General features: G+C 45.9%; 1 protein-coding gene across 1 annotated transcript in view; it reads left to right on the top strand.

Moving 5' to 3' along the window:
• The window catches only part of ECRG4 (ECRG4 augurin precursor), a 47,643-nt gene that overhangs the window by 12,877 nt on the left and 18,711 nt on the right, over positions 1 to 16,055 (top strand). The window contains exon 1 of the mRNA XM_080377483.1: positions 1 to 16,055. This exon is cut by the window's left edge and continues 12,877 nt beyond it. Coding sequence (XP_080233609.1) covers positions 16,044 to 16,055 — 12 coding nt within the window. The 5' untranslated portion in view covers positions 1 to 16,043.

Genomic DNA, 16,055 nt, shown 5'->3' with positions numbered 1-16,055 from the left:
AGTGAGACAATGGCTTTCTCAGCCAGGAAACTTGTGCTTGGGGCTGGCGCTGGTTTTTGGGTTGGGCAGTGCAGGTGCACATGGCTGCACCCGCCTAGCCCTCCCTCCATGCCCAAGCGCTGCTGGTCTTGCAGCGCCTGCAGCCTGTCTTTCCCTCTTTTCACCCAGAGCACCTCAGGGAGGTCACCCCGGCACAGAGCTGCCTCCCAAAAACAGGGCTGCTGAAGATGACGTGCATTTAAATATTCTGTAGCATGCGGTTTGCATGCTGTCTAGTCTTTGCTTGAAAGAGCAGTGTATAGGAGAAGAATGAACAAGACACGTTTTTTTAAAGCCCTTGAAGAGCTATAAACCCTACTGCTCAAAAGTAAACCAAATCACTGATGAAAGGAAGAGCCATGTGTTGTTGCCACAGGTAAGCAGCCAGGCATCTGCTTTAACAAGGAGTGTTTAAAGGCCCCCAGTGAGCACACCCTTGCTCAAGTTCCTATCAAAAGGAAATTCAGTCTCAGAAGGATATTTTTTTTCCCCTGAGAAGTTTTCCAGCCATATGGTGCAAGTCTCAAAAAATCGTGTCTGAATCATTTATTTTTAATAGGTAAATATCTTCCTTCTGTCTCTTCCTTATTCAGGCTTCCTTACTGGGAGCAGAACAAAATTATCATTTTTCTTTTTTTTTTTCTTTTTTTTTCTTTTTTTTTTTTTTTAATAGAGAACAGGCTTCCCAGTCTTGCTCCCTTGGATTTGTGGAAATTTTTCCTTGAGAAGTCTCCCCAGAAGTGGAAGGTGGGCACACTTGCCCCATCCCATGGGGTGGCTTGAGGAAGTGCAGCTCTTCACTGCCTTGTATGCAGCACAGGGCTGCTGGTAAACTTCCCTGCTAACATGGGGGGAAGTCACTCAGAAACCGCATTTATGCAATAGTATACTTATCTTACAATATATCTGTCCAGCTCCTCTTACAATGTCGTTTTCTTTCTGCTGGCTGTCTTGCAGCATCTTTGGAAAATACATTTCATCAATTCAGCGGTCCTGTTGTTCTCCAAGTTGTCTGCGATCATCTCTTGCAAGCTGGAAATGAAACTGTACTTTCTATATCTCCTTTTACCTCATGGAAGCCAGTAATACAGATGTGTGTGTGCCTGGATGGGCATGGTTGTTTGAAATGTGTCACCTGTTCCGTTGCTATATATCCAGCAGCTGAGCAAGAAAACCAGCACTGCAGTTGTCCTCCCCTTGTTCCTCTAACTGGGCCCTGCCATTTTAGTGCTAAAATATCCTCCCAGCAGGGGACTGAGAGCAACAGTGGAAAGATGCTCTGCATTCAACCTGATATACTCAATTTGGGCTGCAAAAGTGCCTGAATTACATATTGCAATTGCATTGCTATCTGCAGCGATTAGGTGTGCGCTAGCTTATATAAGCAAGTGGGTGCATCCAACTTTGTAAAAGATTTTAAATAGGCAGTTTAGACGGTCCTGTCGATTACTCTCAACATGAGGATTTTCTGCTTTACTGGCTTGCTTTTGAACACGCGGACTGCAGAAAAAGAAATTTTCTTAATAGAGGTATGGAGTCTCATTTGTGAAAATAACTTTTCAGAAGTATGAGGGAACATTGTGCTGTTATACTTAAATCTATACATGTTTTGCTGACTTGGAAGTTGGTACCGCATTTCAAAGACTAACTCGCTAAGCCTGATCAGTGTCCTTTATCTTTTGATGTTTAAGAAGCTTTTCTTTCCAAAGTCTCCTTTTCTTTCAAGGCACTTCAATGGAAGTCTTCTCTTGCCCACCTTCAGAACTGCACATAAGATCCTTCTATTCTCCCTGATTTATCTTATGTATTCTCTTGACTAGAGGCAGACCATAAATTTGCCCTAATTTATGATCTGATGTTTTTCTTTTATCTTTTATTTCAATTCTGCTATTTTCAGAAACATTTATTCTACCCTAATGAAATAATGTATCTATTGAGGTATGCCCATACCTCTGAAAGTAAACTGTGATGGTCTACCACTGCAGAAAGGACATTAAATGCATCGACTGGAAGCAAAATCAACTGATTCTTTGCTGACATTTTATCAAGCATCTGGCCCTTCCCCCCCCCCCCCCCCCCCCCCCCCCCTTAAACTACTACTGCTTATGCAAAAAAGTGTGTTTAAAAATAAAGTGAAGGGTCAAACTCTGACCTTGTCTTCTGTGGGAACTGCACTGATGTGGTGCTTAATACCATGTTCTGGTCAGAATTCTGCAGTAGAAAGAAGAGCATTATTGTTTTATTTTGGCTTTTTTGGGGGCAAGCAATAGCTACAGGGTAAAAGACTCACGTCTTTCTTGGAGGCTTTAAAACAAACCATAGTCTTCAGTGACAGTTCTGGGACTTATACATCACTTCATTTTTGTATTTCTCTTCTTCTGGCTTTTTGTCACCAAAGATGTTTGCAGGAAAAGAGGATTATCATTATTAATTTTAAAGAGGTCATCTGCTCCTTATTCATATCTTTCTCTCCTGGAATCATTATTTTCTGTTTGTGACCTCAAAATCATTGCTGTGGAAGTGTTTATCATCTCAAAAATAGCAGCACATGACATCATGCAGGAAAATAACAGCAGGAGCTGAGGAACTTTTAAAGGTGCCCTGATTTTTATTTTTTATTTTCTTAAACTCTGTTTTAAACTGCATTTCCCTGAATAAATTAATTTGTCAGGCAATAGGCCTCCTGCCTACCATGTCCCTTGCCAGCATGTATGACTTCCCAGAGCTTTCATGTTTCAATATGAGATGATCAGCAATGTCTCAGGATTTAAACTTCCAAACCAGGGTTGATCAGGAAAATGTGGCTAGATCTTCAGCCACAGATTCCCTGGCAAAATGATCGTGACTCCTGCCAAGCTGGTGTAAAGATTAATTGATCCCATGTTCCTGATGGCCCTTTGTAGGACCCAGGGTGCATCATGTCTTCCCTTCATGCTCATTTTAGTTGAGAGGAATAGAAAGGTTTTGGAGAAGATGCCATGCTTTGTGTTCTTCCTCCTTTTGGAGGTCAGAGGGTGGCTACAGCAGGAATGGGGAAGGTGGACAAGAGGCAGAGGTCCTCTGTGTAGGACCAAGCAACCTTGTGAGTGGTGAGGTCATCTCTTTGGTCCTCAGACTTAGAACTGAGATGGTCACCAGATCAGAATTAAGAATCAAATCAAGAACCAATGGAGATGTTGCCTCCCAAGGTAACACAGGGTGCAGTCCAGCCTGAAAGATCGTCTGGGCTTTTTCCCCTGACAGACTTCTTACTCTGGCATGGTCCTAGGGCTCTAGGACGCTTTTGCTACTTTTCTGTGGTCCTTTGAGGTGGCTGTTGTGTGTTTTATTTCTGCACCAGAGATCTTAAGTTTGTCACAGATTAATGAAGTGTTTTGTGGCAAAGCAAAGAAGGGGTGTGGATCCTTCCATTGTATGGTTGCTTGTTACTGCCAAAGACTGGATTTAATGACTCAGCAGGCTTCTTCCAGTTGCATTACTGATCCTAGTTGTTCAGGCTGAGCTTGTAGGGGAATCTGGACTCTTGCCCTGACAATGCCTTCCTTACTTGCACTCGGGCCTGGGTTGGGAGGAGGACTCTTTTAATGAGCTCTGAAAGTTGCAAGGTACCCAGAGGAAGGAGCTGAGGGGAGCAGTCTACCGCCTGAAATCCGCAGCCTTCACAGAAGCCTTTTGACTTTGGATCCTGTACTCTTCTGAATTGTTGTCAGTTTTTGTTTGTTTGGGTTTTTTTTAGAGAAATGCTTTCTCATTCTCCATGTAGCAATGGAGTGTCTTCTGTTATCACAGTCCGAAACTTGCCTGAGGCCTCTGGATGCTATAATCATGAAACAATAGTTCAAGAACCAACAGGGGAGACTTTTGGCAGCCACCGCAACCCTGAAGACCCAGTCCCCTCCTTATTCGGTGCACTGGCTTGTGGCAGAATTTGACTGAAGTTGTTGTGGGATGACTCCTTCATGCCTGTTTTTCTTCTGGGGTTTTGGAGGCCTCTGCAGAGTTCTTATCTTTACCTTCTCTGTTTATCTTATTTGTCCTCTGTTTATCAGGTGAGACCATGCGGTCAACATGTAGAGGCTGTAGGAGTAACGTCCTCACCCCACAGGCATTTAATGAGTCCACATGGCTGCATTACCATCCTGGGCAGGGAGGCATGACCCTGGCATGAGAACCAGAGACCAAACAATTAGGGTACATGCAAGGGCTGAGATAGAACTACCCAAGTGATTCTTCAAGGCTTCATCACGAATTCACATGGCCAAAGGGTCTGAATGCAGCATTAACTATGATAGAACAGAGGTACACCCTGCACTGCACCGCCAGCCCCTCTGAGCATCTCAGAGGCTTTTCTGAAATGGAGAGCACAGGGGACCACGGTGCATGCTTCTCAAGGTAGCTCCATGGCGGCTTTAGGGAAGTTGGAAAGATCCACGCTGGTCTTGTGGTAATGAGCCCTGCCTGGCTTCTGGAAGGAGTTATAAGCAAGGAAGCCACCCCTGTCTTCTCAACAAAAGAAAATACGAGACAAAATGTTGCCACAGCAATTTTAGAGGCCTGCCTTAGAACAATCTTGATAGGAAAAGCAGCAACTAAATGCACACAAGATAATGGAAAATAGAAGATTTAGAAAATAACAATTGTTATGTGGAGATAAGTAGATGTGATTTAATGATGGGAGCTTTATCCTTATATTTTTATTTAATAGAAAAGATGATTACATTCTCTTTCATATGAAAAATAAAGCAGACTGAAAAGGAGCGAATAGTAAATTGTTGGCTGCCTATTGAAAAACACAGGAGCTGCAAAGCATTATTCCAAAGGCATTTTCTTCATCTCGCTCACTAACTTGTAACTCAAGTGGAATAGCTAATGAATTTGAGACATTCTGAAATGTGCAAGTGTGTTTCCCAGCATGTCCTGTAATTGATCGCTCTACAGGGAGATGACTAATTTATCAAAATTAGAAATTCTTGATAGGGCTGTTTCACAGTTCCTCTATGCTTAAAGAGGAAAACAAAACATTGAATTAAACAAAGGGGGGAATTTCTCCAACATTATGATTCCCCAGCCAAATAAGACTGAACTTATTGTGATAATGGATTTATTTTGGGCTTGGTGAGAAACTTGGTGAGCTCAGAAGGTAGGCAGCAGACATAGAGACCAGTGCCTAGAACCTGTATGAGCTCTCAGTCTGGAGCACTGATAAATTATCAGTGCCAGGTCTCTCAGCACTTCCTCCTAAGCCGCTCAGCAACACTTGGAAGCACTGGCTTAATTTCAAACTTGTTGGTTCACTGATTGACTGCCGAGGTGCAGTTTCACCAAACACGTGGCTGCTGGGATTGGATAGCTGACCAGTTGCCCCCTCTGCAGGTTGGTGTCACCCTCAGGAGGTGCTGGTGGTCATGGTCCCTGCAGCAGCCCCTGCTGCGAGACGTGACTTCTGTCCACCCCAGCAGAGTGGAAGCCACCAGGCCTGAGGCTACCAAGGATGGCTGCCGGGCTCTGCCATTTCTCAGGCTCCAGCAGGCATTAGGTAGACATTCACTTACAAATCTTGATGTCTTCCTGGATGCTTATCTGGAGCTCAGCACGATGGTACTTCAAGTTTGGGACTTTTGAGTGCTCCTACAATGCAAATATTAGATAATAATTCATTAAAGCAAGAATAGGAAAACAAAAACCAAAAGCTTGGTTCAAGCTGTGTTGAAATCAGTGAGGCCTTTCTTTTGAGCCCATTAGGACTTTGATGTGGCTCTTGAGAAAAAAATATTCTTTCCCATGAAAGAAACACTGAAAGCGTGTTTGTTGTTCTTGTGTTCAAGTATGGGACTCTTCCATGTTTTCTCTGCATAATGAAGAATTATAGACTTACCCCATATCAGTTAACAGCAAGGATTGAAAAACAGATCCTACACACTAGGCTTTATTGGAGAGATGATGAAACCCAGATGACATTTCAGGAAGAACTTTGAAATCCTTTTTCCTTAGATAAGCTATCATCTGCTCTGTAAGCAAAATTATTGTGACTATGGTTTTTTTCCCCTTGGTTTTCATTAACACAGCCATTTGCATAAAAAACAAGATTCTTGTTTCTGAAAAGTTCATATTCTCCTGCTGCTTATTCCCCTCGCCTCCCCCCCCGTCCCCGAAGTTTTCACTCTCTGTTAGCAACCTGATAAATCACTTCCACTAAGCTCAATTATGATATCACCAACATGGCTTTATCACTTGGGGTGATAAGGAATACGCAGCAAGCACAGCCACAAAACCTGCAGGAATACAGATTATGTTTCCATGTAATTTGCTCTATTAACAGCTTGTATAGCACGTTTGAAAATAAGGAACAAAAAGAAGACATGATAGAAAGAGATTATGTTCTTTATGTACCTCAGATGCTTACAGCTGGGGTAATGCATAGATTATGAGCCTCAGGTAAGGCCTTCTGAGACCAATGGAAGGACTTCCATCAGATTTAGGGAGTTTCAGATAGAACTATGCATTTGGAGTGGAGCAGAGTATCGCTATGTAATCAACACTGACAGAAATTGGAAAGAAAAAAAAAAGTGAGAAGAGAAGAAAGGCCGCAGGCATTTTTGCTGACTTGGATATGAGGGTTCACAGCAGACTCCACTGAAGCTGAAACAGATCCATATCTAAATGAAAATAAGGAAACCACTACATCTGAATAAGATTTTGCTGATTCTGTCTAATTAACCTGGTAAAGGTTCAGGTACTTTAGTAATTAAACATTAACTTTAGAAGCTAAATTGCTTCTAAATAAACTGCTGGGATTTACTTTTGGCATGGAGATCAACAACCTTCTTGTCTCCTACACTACAAGAGCCTGGAGCATCATTATGACGGCCAGCATTATAGTCCAAGCCACCACCAGAAACATATTTGAAGAGTAAGAGACCCATATTTAACTGTAGTCAAGAAGACCCGTGGAAAAAAATATTCAAGAATTTTAACCAGCAAAATTTCATCTAATATTTAAATCATTGAGTGTTACAATCAAGCTGTGCTGTAAAATAAAACGCGCTGTGGGAAAGTTAGTGGATGAAACTATGGTGATAATGACATATTACCGAGAAAGGATGTCTGTTTAGTAATCACCCTTCAAAACATGTTTAAGTATTTCTAAAACAGAGGCAAGTTGCAGCTTTGAAAATGTAAGGAGTACCTGTAAGATAGGACAGTCTGTCTCAGGAAGGAACCTCCTTGACACAGCTTCCCAGGGCACTGCTGCACATGAAGAGGGGCATCAAACAGAAGCAGGCACGTTGCCGTGCCATGTCTCTATGCAGCATGTGCAAGACCACTTCTGGAGAGAGATGCCCAGTTATGTGGTCCATGCTGCACAGAGGATGAGGAAATACTGGGAAGAGTCAACAGGAGGACAGTCAGGGTAACTCTCAGCCTGGAGACCAAGCCTGCCCAGGTGTGACTTCAGGTGGACAGGCTGCCTTGCTTACTGAGGAGGAAGCTGAGCAGTGACTTAAGTCCTTACACACAGGAAAATCTATCTGATAAGGGAATGGTGGGGTGGTAGAAAGTTGCAGACAAGGGGCTAACAAGATCCAGCAGCTAGAAATTGAAGTCAGGTGAATTCAACTTTGACACAAGATGCCATTTCCTACTGCTAAAGTTGATGGGGTGTCGTTGTGCCCAAACAGGGGAGGAGGTGGGCTCTATTCATGACTTCACTAGGCACCTCTGTCAGTTTATGGTAACACACGTTCTCTTCAAAATGCTGCTCTCTTAAAATCAACCGCACACAGTCAGCACAAAGTCAAGGAGGGGTGAGTAGCCAAGACAGAGCAAGCTACAGGGGATGAGGGTCAGAGGGGAAATGAGGGCAGAGGAGATTCTGGCACAAATGCATGTTATTTGCACTGCTGCAGATGACTGTACAGATGAAAATACAATGATTTCCCTCTTTGTTGTCTCCTTGCCCCATGCAGAGGCTGGGGAGTGCTGTGGCTGGGTAGTGCTGGCATGTGCTGCTAAGGCCATTAGTGCAATGAAGTTCCCTGCATCCAGGCTTCACGCAGTTCCCAGAGGGGGTCTGGGGGGATACTTTTGTCCTGTCAGTGTGTGACTACTAGATATGTATTTCAAATGAAGGCAGAAAGAAGAAATTTAACTCTAACTGGGCACAATAAATCCAAACAGGACAGATCACAGCACACCAAGGCAATCATTTGGTGCTGGGAAACGGTATTGAGACGTCTTTTAAATTTTGTTTAGCCCATTAGCAGATACAGAATTAGACCAGAAAAAAACTTTGGGTAACACCTGCTGGTGCCCACCACACCAGGCACAGACCACCCGCTAGCACGGTGTCCCACAGGCCCCGGGATGTGTTGCTTCCCACTGCCCACCCCTGCCTGGCAGCAGCACAGCCTCCTCGGCTGCTGGAGCCCAGGCTTTGCTGGTGTCTCCAACCAGGAGACACCAACACTATGTGGTGCCAGCGTGGGCTTCCTGGCCTTCGGCTGCCTCAACACTGAGCAGAAATGAAAAGCTGTTGGTTGAAGACCGAGCTCCTCTGGCTTCCTGCTGAGCCTGGCTGCAGCCCTTTAATTAGGGGAAGCTAATTACATTTGACAGAGGAAAAGAGGCTGTCAAGTAGCATGGGAGAAATTCTTTTTGATTCAGCAGAAAACATTTTAACCTGAGGTGTCCTGTAGGCAGCAGGCACAGGTAGGAAGCCAGCATGTCTGAGAGCAGGATGTGTTGTCTTTTCAGCAACATTTCACCTTCTCTGGGGACATGTCCTGTTTGGACAGTGGCCTAAAGACAGGAGATGAAAGGTTGCTGAGGCTGAGGTTTCATACCAGCCAGCAGCACTCCACCTTCCCCCTGCGTCGGAGGGGCAGCAGCCACCAGTGGGGTTGGGGCTGCCGGGGCATGCTTAGGCTGGCATTGGACCTGAAGAAGGCTTAGGATGTGCAAAGCCTCTTGACTTATTTTCTTATCAAAGGATTTAAGCTGAGCTTTCTAGAAGAAGCTGGCGTGGGCTGAGCACAGCCCAGCCCCACCAACATCCAGGAGGAACTGGGATGCTTTAGTTCCCGGACCTCTTTGAAAACCCCAGACTTCCTCTCCCCGCTTGCCCCTGTGGGGCTGGGACTGGCTCAGGGTGCTTGCTCATGACTTACTTCATAATGTAGTTAAGTAATCACAATATCACAAAACTTAAACTTGTTAAACTCCAACGACTAGTGTAATGTGGAGTTTGAAGAGCTGGCGATCACAAATGGTTAACTAACAAGTGTTTACAGTGCCTCATGGTAGTTGCTGGCACTAAGACAAGGGCAGTAAAAAGTGGATTAGATGAAGATAAATGTGAGACACAGGCAGAAACCAGTACTCCAGCAGATGTGTGTGGAAATTAATGGGGTGGTGATAATAAGAAATTCTGATTCGCCACACCATAAATACGTCTCTTGATAATCGGTTTCCAGTAGGATACCAACCAGGCATGCAGGAGACAGAAACCTGAATGGGGTGACATCTCCACATTGCCAATGCATTGGATAGACTCCCAAAAAAATAGCTGCAAAAGTTGAATTTGTTTCATCCCCAACGGTCTTCCCACCTCAAAATTTTACTTTCTGGATCTGTGACCCAGCCTCTTGACAAATAGATCCTCAGGGCTACCAGGAAAGATTGTTCCCAACTCGAGTATAAGGCTGGCGGTCAGAAGATCTTGGTCATGTTCCAACTGCTGCTGCAGATATCCTGTCTGACAAGGGGCAGGGGGTCACTACCAACCCCACATGTCTGTTCATCTACTGAATGGGGATGTGAAAGCTCTCACACAGCACAATACTTCACCAGATGTGTTGTTGAACTTCAAGAGTTTATGTTTGTGAAGAGAGGGCAGGATGAAAGGCATTACAGAAAAACAAGATATGATTTGTTATGATTTAAACCCATTCTTTAGCAGTGCTACTTTCAAATATTTGCACGCTGCAGCATTTCCAGTTAGGGACTCAAGTCCAGCTTTTCTTTCCCAGTCCTATTTTTTTTAAAGAAGCAGAGTAGTTTCCAAACCCTTTGGAAATGGATCTTTGAGCTTGCCCATTGCAGCCTGTGTGACCACAGGGACCAGGCTGTGGCTCCACGGTCATGGAGGCATGAAAAGCAGTCCCTGCTCTTGCCTCTCTCCCCCTTGCGTATGGACGCGCTTCCTCTCCCAGGTTCATCCTGCACGTCTATCCTTGTGGATGTGTGCAATGAAGGTGGCACACACCCATCAGGGCAACTTCAGCTGCATCCATTCCGTGGTGCCTGGGAGGAAGCAGGAGAGGGAATGCGTGGAAGTCGAGAGGAGGGGGCTGTTTTGTGGTTCCCATACAGGAACCATAAGGTGCATGCCTGGTGCGCCGTGGCAGGGTGTAGGTCTGCAATGCAATTTTCTTGGCAGTGAAAGAAATCATTCAGGAGTCCCATTCCTCCATCCTCTGCATCACAGTTTTCTGCTGCCTGAACTGTGCGTATCAAACTGGGCAGCAGCTCTGTCCACTGAGGCCTTGGGAAGCTCCAGCTTAACAACAGCAAATGGAGTTTTTTTCTTTGCTTGCTTCATTTGAGGAAGGATTGGGGTTTTTTTAGGGGTGGTGGTGGTGGTGTCATTTTGGTGAAGCTGTTTGCAGACCGGTGCTGTAAAGATGTTTCCCAGCACAAGGGAGGTTGGGGAGATGAAATTCAGCTTCTGAAGGACCTGATCAGCCAAGTTGGGATTGCCCCAATGCCAATTTTGCCACTGTGTGTGGAGCTCAGGCTGTAGCAGGAGAGGAGGATGGGAAGCCCTGAGGCTGGGTCACCACGAGGCTATTTGTAAGAAGGACCCACCTTATCACTGGTGCTTGGTATTTCTGCCCATGTGCCTGGAGTGAGGTTGCGTGAGGGTGAGAATAAATCCTGAGGGACCTCTCTAAGCACCTGCTAAAATTCAGCAATTTGAAAAAGCAGGGAATGCTAAAGACAAAAAAAACCCCAGAATTTGTAGATTTCTGTCTTACATCCTAGAAGAAATATGACATTTTTCACTTCTGGACAAGGCAGCAAGTGCCTCCCTGCCCAAAAAAGGACAGTCTTCCTTGCTGAACATTCTGGACACGTGTGATGGAACTGCTCAGATACTCTGTGCCCTGGCCCCTCTTTCCTGGCCTCCCCATGTTCAGCCACATGAACCCTGGGCTCCCTTGCCTCGGGCATGGGCAGCAAGGGGTCAGCAGCTGAGTGCGCCGGCCAAAGCCCCAGAAAGCAGCGAGTGGGGACCTGCCAGCTTCAGGCTACTGTCGGTGTAGCCCAACTGAACGCATCTAATTTCCCAGTCACTGCTTCTTGCGCACATGACCTGTTAAAAGGATTAAATTAAAAGAATTCCCAGAGCTCATCTAGTGATGATATGATGAGAGACAGGAGCTCAAGCATATCCCAGAGGTGGCTGATCGGGTTTTCTAGGATGTATTATTTATGGGGCCATCTGCTTTAGACAAGTATTGAAAGGGAGGAGGATTTTGATGGCATTCACTCATTTAACTGGGACAGGGGGTGGGGATGCTGTGGGTATCATGCCCTGCCACCGAAAAAATGCTGCTGTAGTTATTTATGGAATAAAGCTGGCAGCAGGGTACCTGTGTGCTGATGCCTTCAATAAAATGCTGCTCAGCCCTGAGAGCTCACGCGTGTCCTCACAGAAGGGGCCATTCATAGCACGGTCCATTAGCGTAAGGTACAGACATACAAATGAGTTCCAGTCTGGGTTGCTGGTACTGTGAAATACAGGCATATAAACAGAGCTGTGGCTGGAGCTGGGGGCAGCAGCCAAAAGAGTCAGAGTCTGCAGGAGAACAGGAAGAATTTCCCCAAAATAGCTGACTTAGCTACTGTATAGCTCAGTAACTGCAGGATTTGTTTACCAGTATTACAGGCAACACAAAGCAAAATCGCAAATGTAAAAAAAGAAACTGTCTCTCTTTCTGATCAGGGCTGATGTGCTATTTAAATAATATGGGTCAAGAAATTTGAAATAGAATATCTCCATGAACAGGATTTGTGTTCCTTCTTGTCCATCTCCCATGGTGCTAAAAGCAGCCACCTTCTGCTGACATTTCCCCATCACAGTTGCATCATCAGATTTCTAAATATCGAAGGTTCCTCAGGCTAATGTCTAAGCCTTTCTTAGTGATCAGGAATGAAATTTCTCTCAAAGCTTTAGTTGGGAAGGTTCTACTAAACGTGTATGTAGAAATTTGCCGGAAGCTACCTGTCAGTTTTCTGCCCCTTTCCCAGTAATTCAGACTAATGACTCGTCACCCCCCCCCTTTTTTTTTCCCTTCCTTTCGCATCTGTCTAGAAGTAGCTTTCTGCTCCAGTTACCGCTTTAATAACAGCTATCTACTGAGGCGAAATTCTCACCCAGTCTTACTTGGTTTGTCTCATGACTGTTTTCATAATCCTTATTTTGTTAGTTATTAAAAAAAAAATACCTGAGCAACTGGTTGTATATCCAAAGATTTGTACCTCTGAATTGGGGTACTGCTCAGGAGCTGTTCTCCTGGACACTGGACCTGTGCAGGAAAGTTTTGATTATAAAAACGCAGGCTTATAGTCACAGGCTGTAAGAAAGGCAGCTGTGTACAAAACCAGAAATCCTTTTATGCAGCGTTTTTGCTTAGATGAAATTTGAGTTTCTGTATTATGGAAAGTTTCTCCCAGAGTTGCTACTGTTTTATCTGGACAAGCAGGGAATTAGGTTTCTGTCTGATAGGCAACTCTTTGTATCATCCATGTGCCAAATGTTCAGGCTGGGAAGCGCAGCCCACAGAAGAAGCCTGGATCAGGCCGTACAATGGAGTTGTTCTCACTCTCAGGCTTTACTGCAGCGTCTTTCTGATTAGCTGCCTCCCACAAACCATCCCATCTCCCCCCGGCTGTGGCATGCCGAGGCCTGTCGGGCTCTTCTGGCCGGGGGACAGTGCCGTGGGACGTGGCAGGTGGCAGGAGGGAGCAGAGGAGCTCCCCCACCCCACGAGTGACCTTGAGCCACGTCAGCATAAGCAGTTATCTGTGAGGACCTACGGCACAGGGCCGGGTGCCCTCAGCATCCCTGCTCGGTGGCACCTGGACAGTAAGGGCCAGGGTGCTATGAGCTGGGTGCATACAGCAGAGGAGAATCACACGAAGCCCCAGCGCTGGGGCCACACAGGTGGGTGTCCCTTGTGTGCTGCCATAAGGTGCCATGAGGGCAGCCCCTTGGCGCATACTTCAGCCTCTAAATACCCAGCAAGGTGAGTGCTTGAAACCTTTCAAGCAGAAACCTGCATGAATATTAGTGCTTGGGGACACGCAGGGACGTGCACTATCTTCTTTCTGGGAAAGTCAGTGTTAGCAAAATGATAAAAAGCAACAAGCCACTGGAGTCCTTTTTTGTTCCTGTTGCTGTAAGACAGAGCAGTGGCAGATTTCTTTCCTTTCCCCAGCCCAAAAGCCTCCCAAGGACTTGTTTTCTCTCTCAGAAGTGGTCCGGGTGGCAGCCCTGCACCTAGTGCAGGAAAATGACTCACAAGAGACAAGGCTTTTGGGCAGGACAGAGGGCCAAGGATTTTAAAACCCTTGCAGGACAAAATACTGGAGGGCCTGGCATCAAATAGGTTTTGAGCAGGTGTCTCCACAGAGGCTTCTCTATTTTCCAGTAAATCACCAGAAGAGTCATAAGACCTTCTTAAGGAATACCTACGAGCAAGAGACATCATGCCTCCCTGTGTGTTTGTACAGCCCTTGTCACAAAGCGTCTGGCTGCTGCCACTGCAGAATTAAATCAGGGATGAATCCAGGCTGCCTGAATGCACCATCATGAGCCACCACCATGGCTACACTGCCACTCTGGGTGGCAATGCTTCCTGAGTCACCTCTTTTGCTCCAGATAATATTCTGCCAGGCGTCTGGAACAATCTCACTCCTTGCTGCTGTTCAAAGGAGAGCCCCATCACCTGAGTTCAGCTGCCCATTTCCACGTCCTCCCTGGTCCCATGTCATACACTTTTTGGGCATGTCACTGAGCTCAGCTCCTGAAGCCAGCTGGGAGAGAAGCCTGCCTCTGTTGCTGCTCGGTTCTGTCTTCTGCTGGATAACTCTTCTGCTGGCTTAGTGAGCTAATCTGGCCGGGTGAAAAGACACTGTCGGAGCCAAGGTGCCATAAGCGGTGAGAGCAACTCCTGAAGGGGATGAAGGGAGGGTGCTCATGGGGGTGAGAAATCAGGATGGCTCAGTTGTGTCTAACCTGGTCCTTGTCCCTGCCTGGTGCCTTCCTGTCTCCTGTGCTGCTGCTCAATCAGTCAGTGGCAGAGTGGATCAGATCAGGTGAAGTGATGGGGAAGTTGTTTTGTTTTTTTTTCCCCTTGGGGTACTTGCAGCCAAAGCCACTTCCCTGACCCGAATTGCTGCGTGACTGTATGAGGAGCTGTGTGGGCAGACACAACATAGTGGGGAAAGGAAGGGTAGGGCTTGCTTAACCCACCTCTGCTGTTAAAAAATATTCACTCCATCGGAGCCTCAGGGACCAGACCTGAACTTACATTTTAGTTTTCTAAGAGGTCAGCTCTTTGCATAAGCGCTTATCTTTTCTGTGAAGTCAGCAAAGAAGGCAAAAAAAAAAAGGCAAAAAAAAAAAGCTTTTGGAGGCTTCCAGGTCCTGTTCCTTTAGCTTGACATGCCTACACTAGGTGGACTGGGCTTTGCACAGTAAACAGCAGCAAGCCACAGTAGTGATATTTTTGAGGTCTGCAGGATCATGGAATTTGAGGTCTGCATGATCATGTTACTTCCAAGTGGTGGCAGTAAATACAGCCTTGCTTCTCAGTACGCGGACGTGTGGCTGGTTGCCTGTAGGTGAGCTTTGTGTGGAGTTTCTGGGCCTTTATAGACTGCATACAGCTGCTTTGCCACTGTATGTCCAGGTACATTCATACCATGGCCATGAATATTCACCCTCATGTGGTCAGGCATCCTGAGGTATGACACAAAGGGTACATCCATTTCCACTGAACACCTGGATATGTGTCTTGCCTTAGCTGTTATGGCACTAGAAATATATAACGTGCCTCCAAAATACAGTTGTAACTGCATCAAACATTTCTTTAAAGTGATTGTGATTTCCTTGGGCCGTTTGCAATGCTACTGGGATGTTCCACTGAAACCCGGAGCTATTTAATACGCAGATGTCATGGTCATTGCCTGTCCCTGACTAGTTACAGATTCAAAGAAATTATTTTGATATTACTGATGTCCATCCTGTTTATTTCTCCTGGATTATCCATAACAGGAGGTAAAAAACACTATGCCTAGAGTAAAACATAGTTTTGCTGTTGCAGCCTTGTGAGGGTTTGAGCGTGGCTTGGATTTAACAGCAACATGGGTCTTTACAAAACAGAGCCTGGGTTCCTGCAGTAAGCTGAGCCTGCTGGTCACACCTCCTCCCTGTGGCCCTCCTGCTGACCCTGGCTGCACCATCTCTCCAGGTACCTCCTGCACATTGGGTCCCAGCTCTGCTGCACCGGTGTGTACTGGCTCCCAGCACCTGCAAGAAATTAAAGAGCACTCAAATACTGCCCAGGGCTGGTCGCTCATCATACAGCCGACACAAAAGCCCAAATTCCTTTCACATGAGAACATGGGTACATCTGCTTGCAATCATCTTTCTCCAGTCAGCCACCTGATTAAGCAGAAATGTGATTCTCCACACTTGGTCCAAGAAGCACTCAGCAGATGCCTGCAGCTGAGGGGCTGGGATTCAGGAGAGGCAGAATAAATGCGCCTTTCACGCCCAGCATCCCCAGCAGTCCTGTGGCTCCCGCACTCGCAGCCTTGGTTGCTTCGTGCCCTGCTTGCAGGACGCAAGACATGCTGAAATAAAGAGAAACTTGTTCTGTGGCAGGAAAGGTCATTTCTTCTGGCCAGGCATTTGGGAAGGAGACAGGAAGCATATGATTTTAAAG

The sequence above is a fragment of the Falco punctatus genome (assembly GCF_963210335.1).
Source record: "Falco punctatus genome assembly, chromosome: 2".
Classification (NCBI taxonomy): Eukaryota; Metazoa; Chordata; class Aves; order Falconiformes; family Falconidae; genus Falco; species Falco punctatus.
The sequence above is the reverse complement of the archived record's forward strand: the minus strand, read 5'-3'. Positions and strand labels throughout refer to the sequence as shown.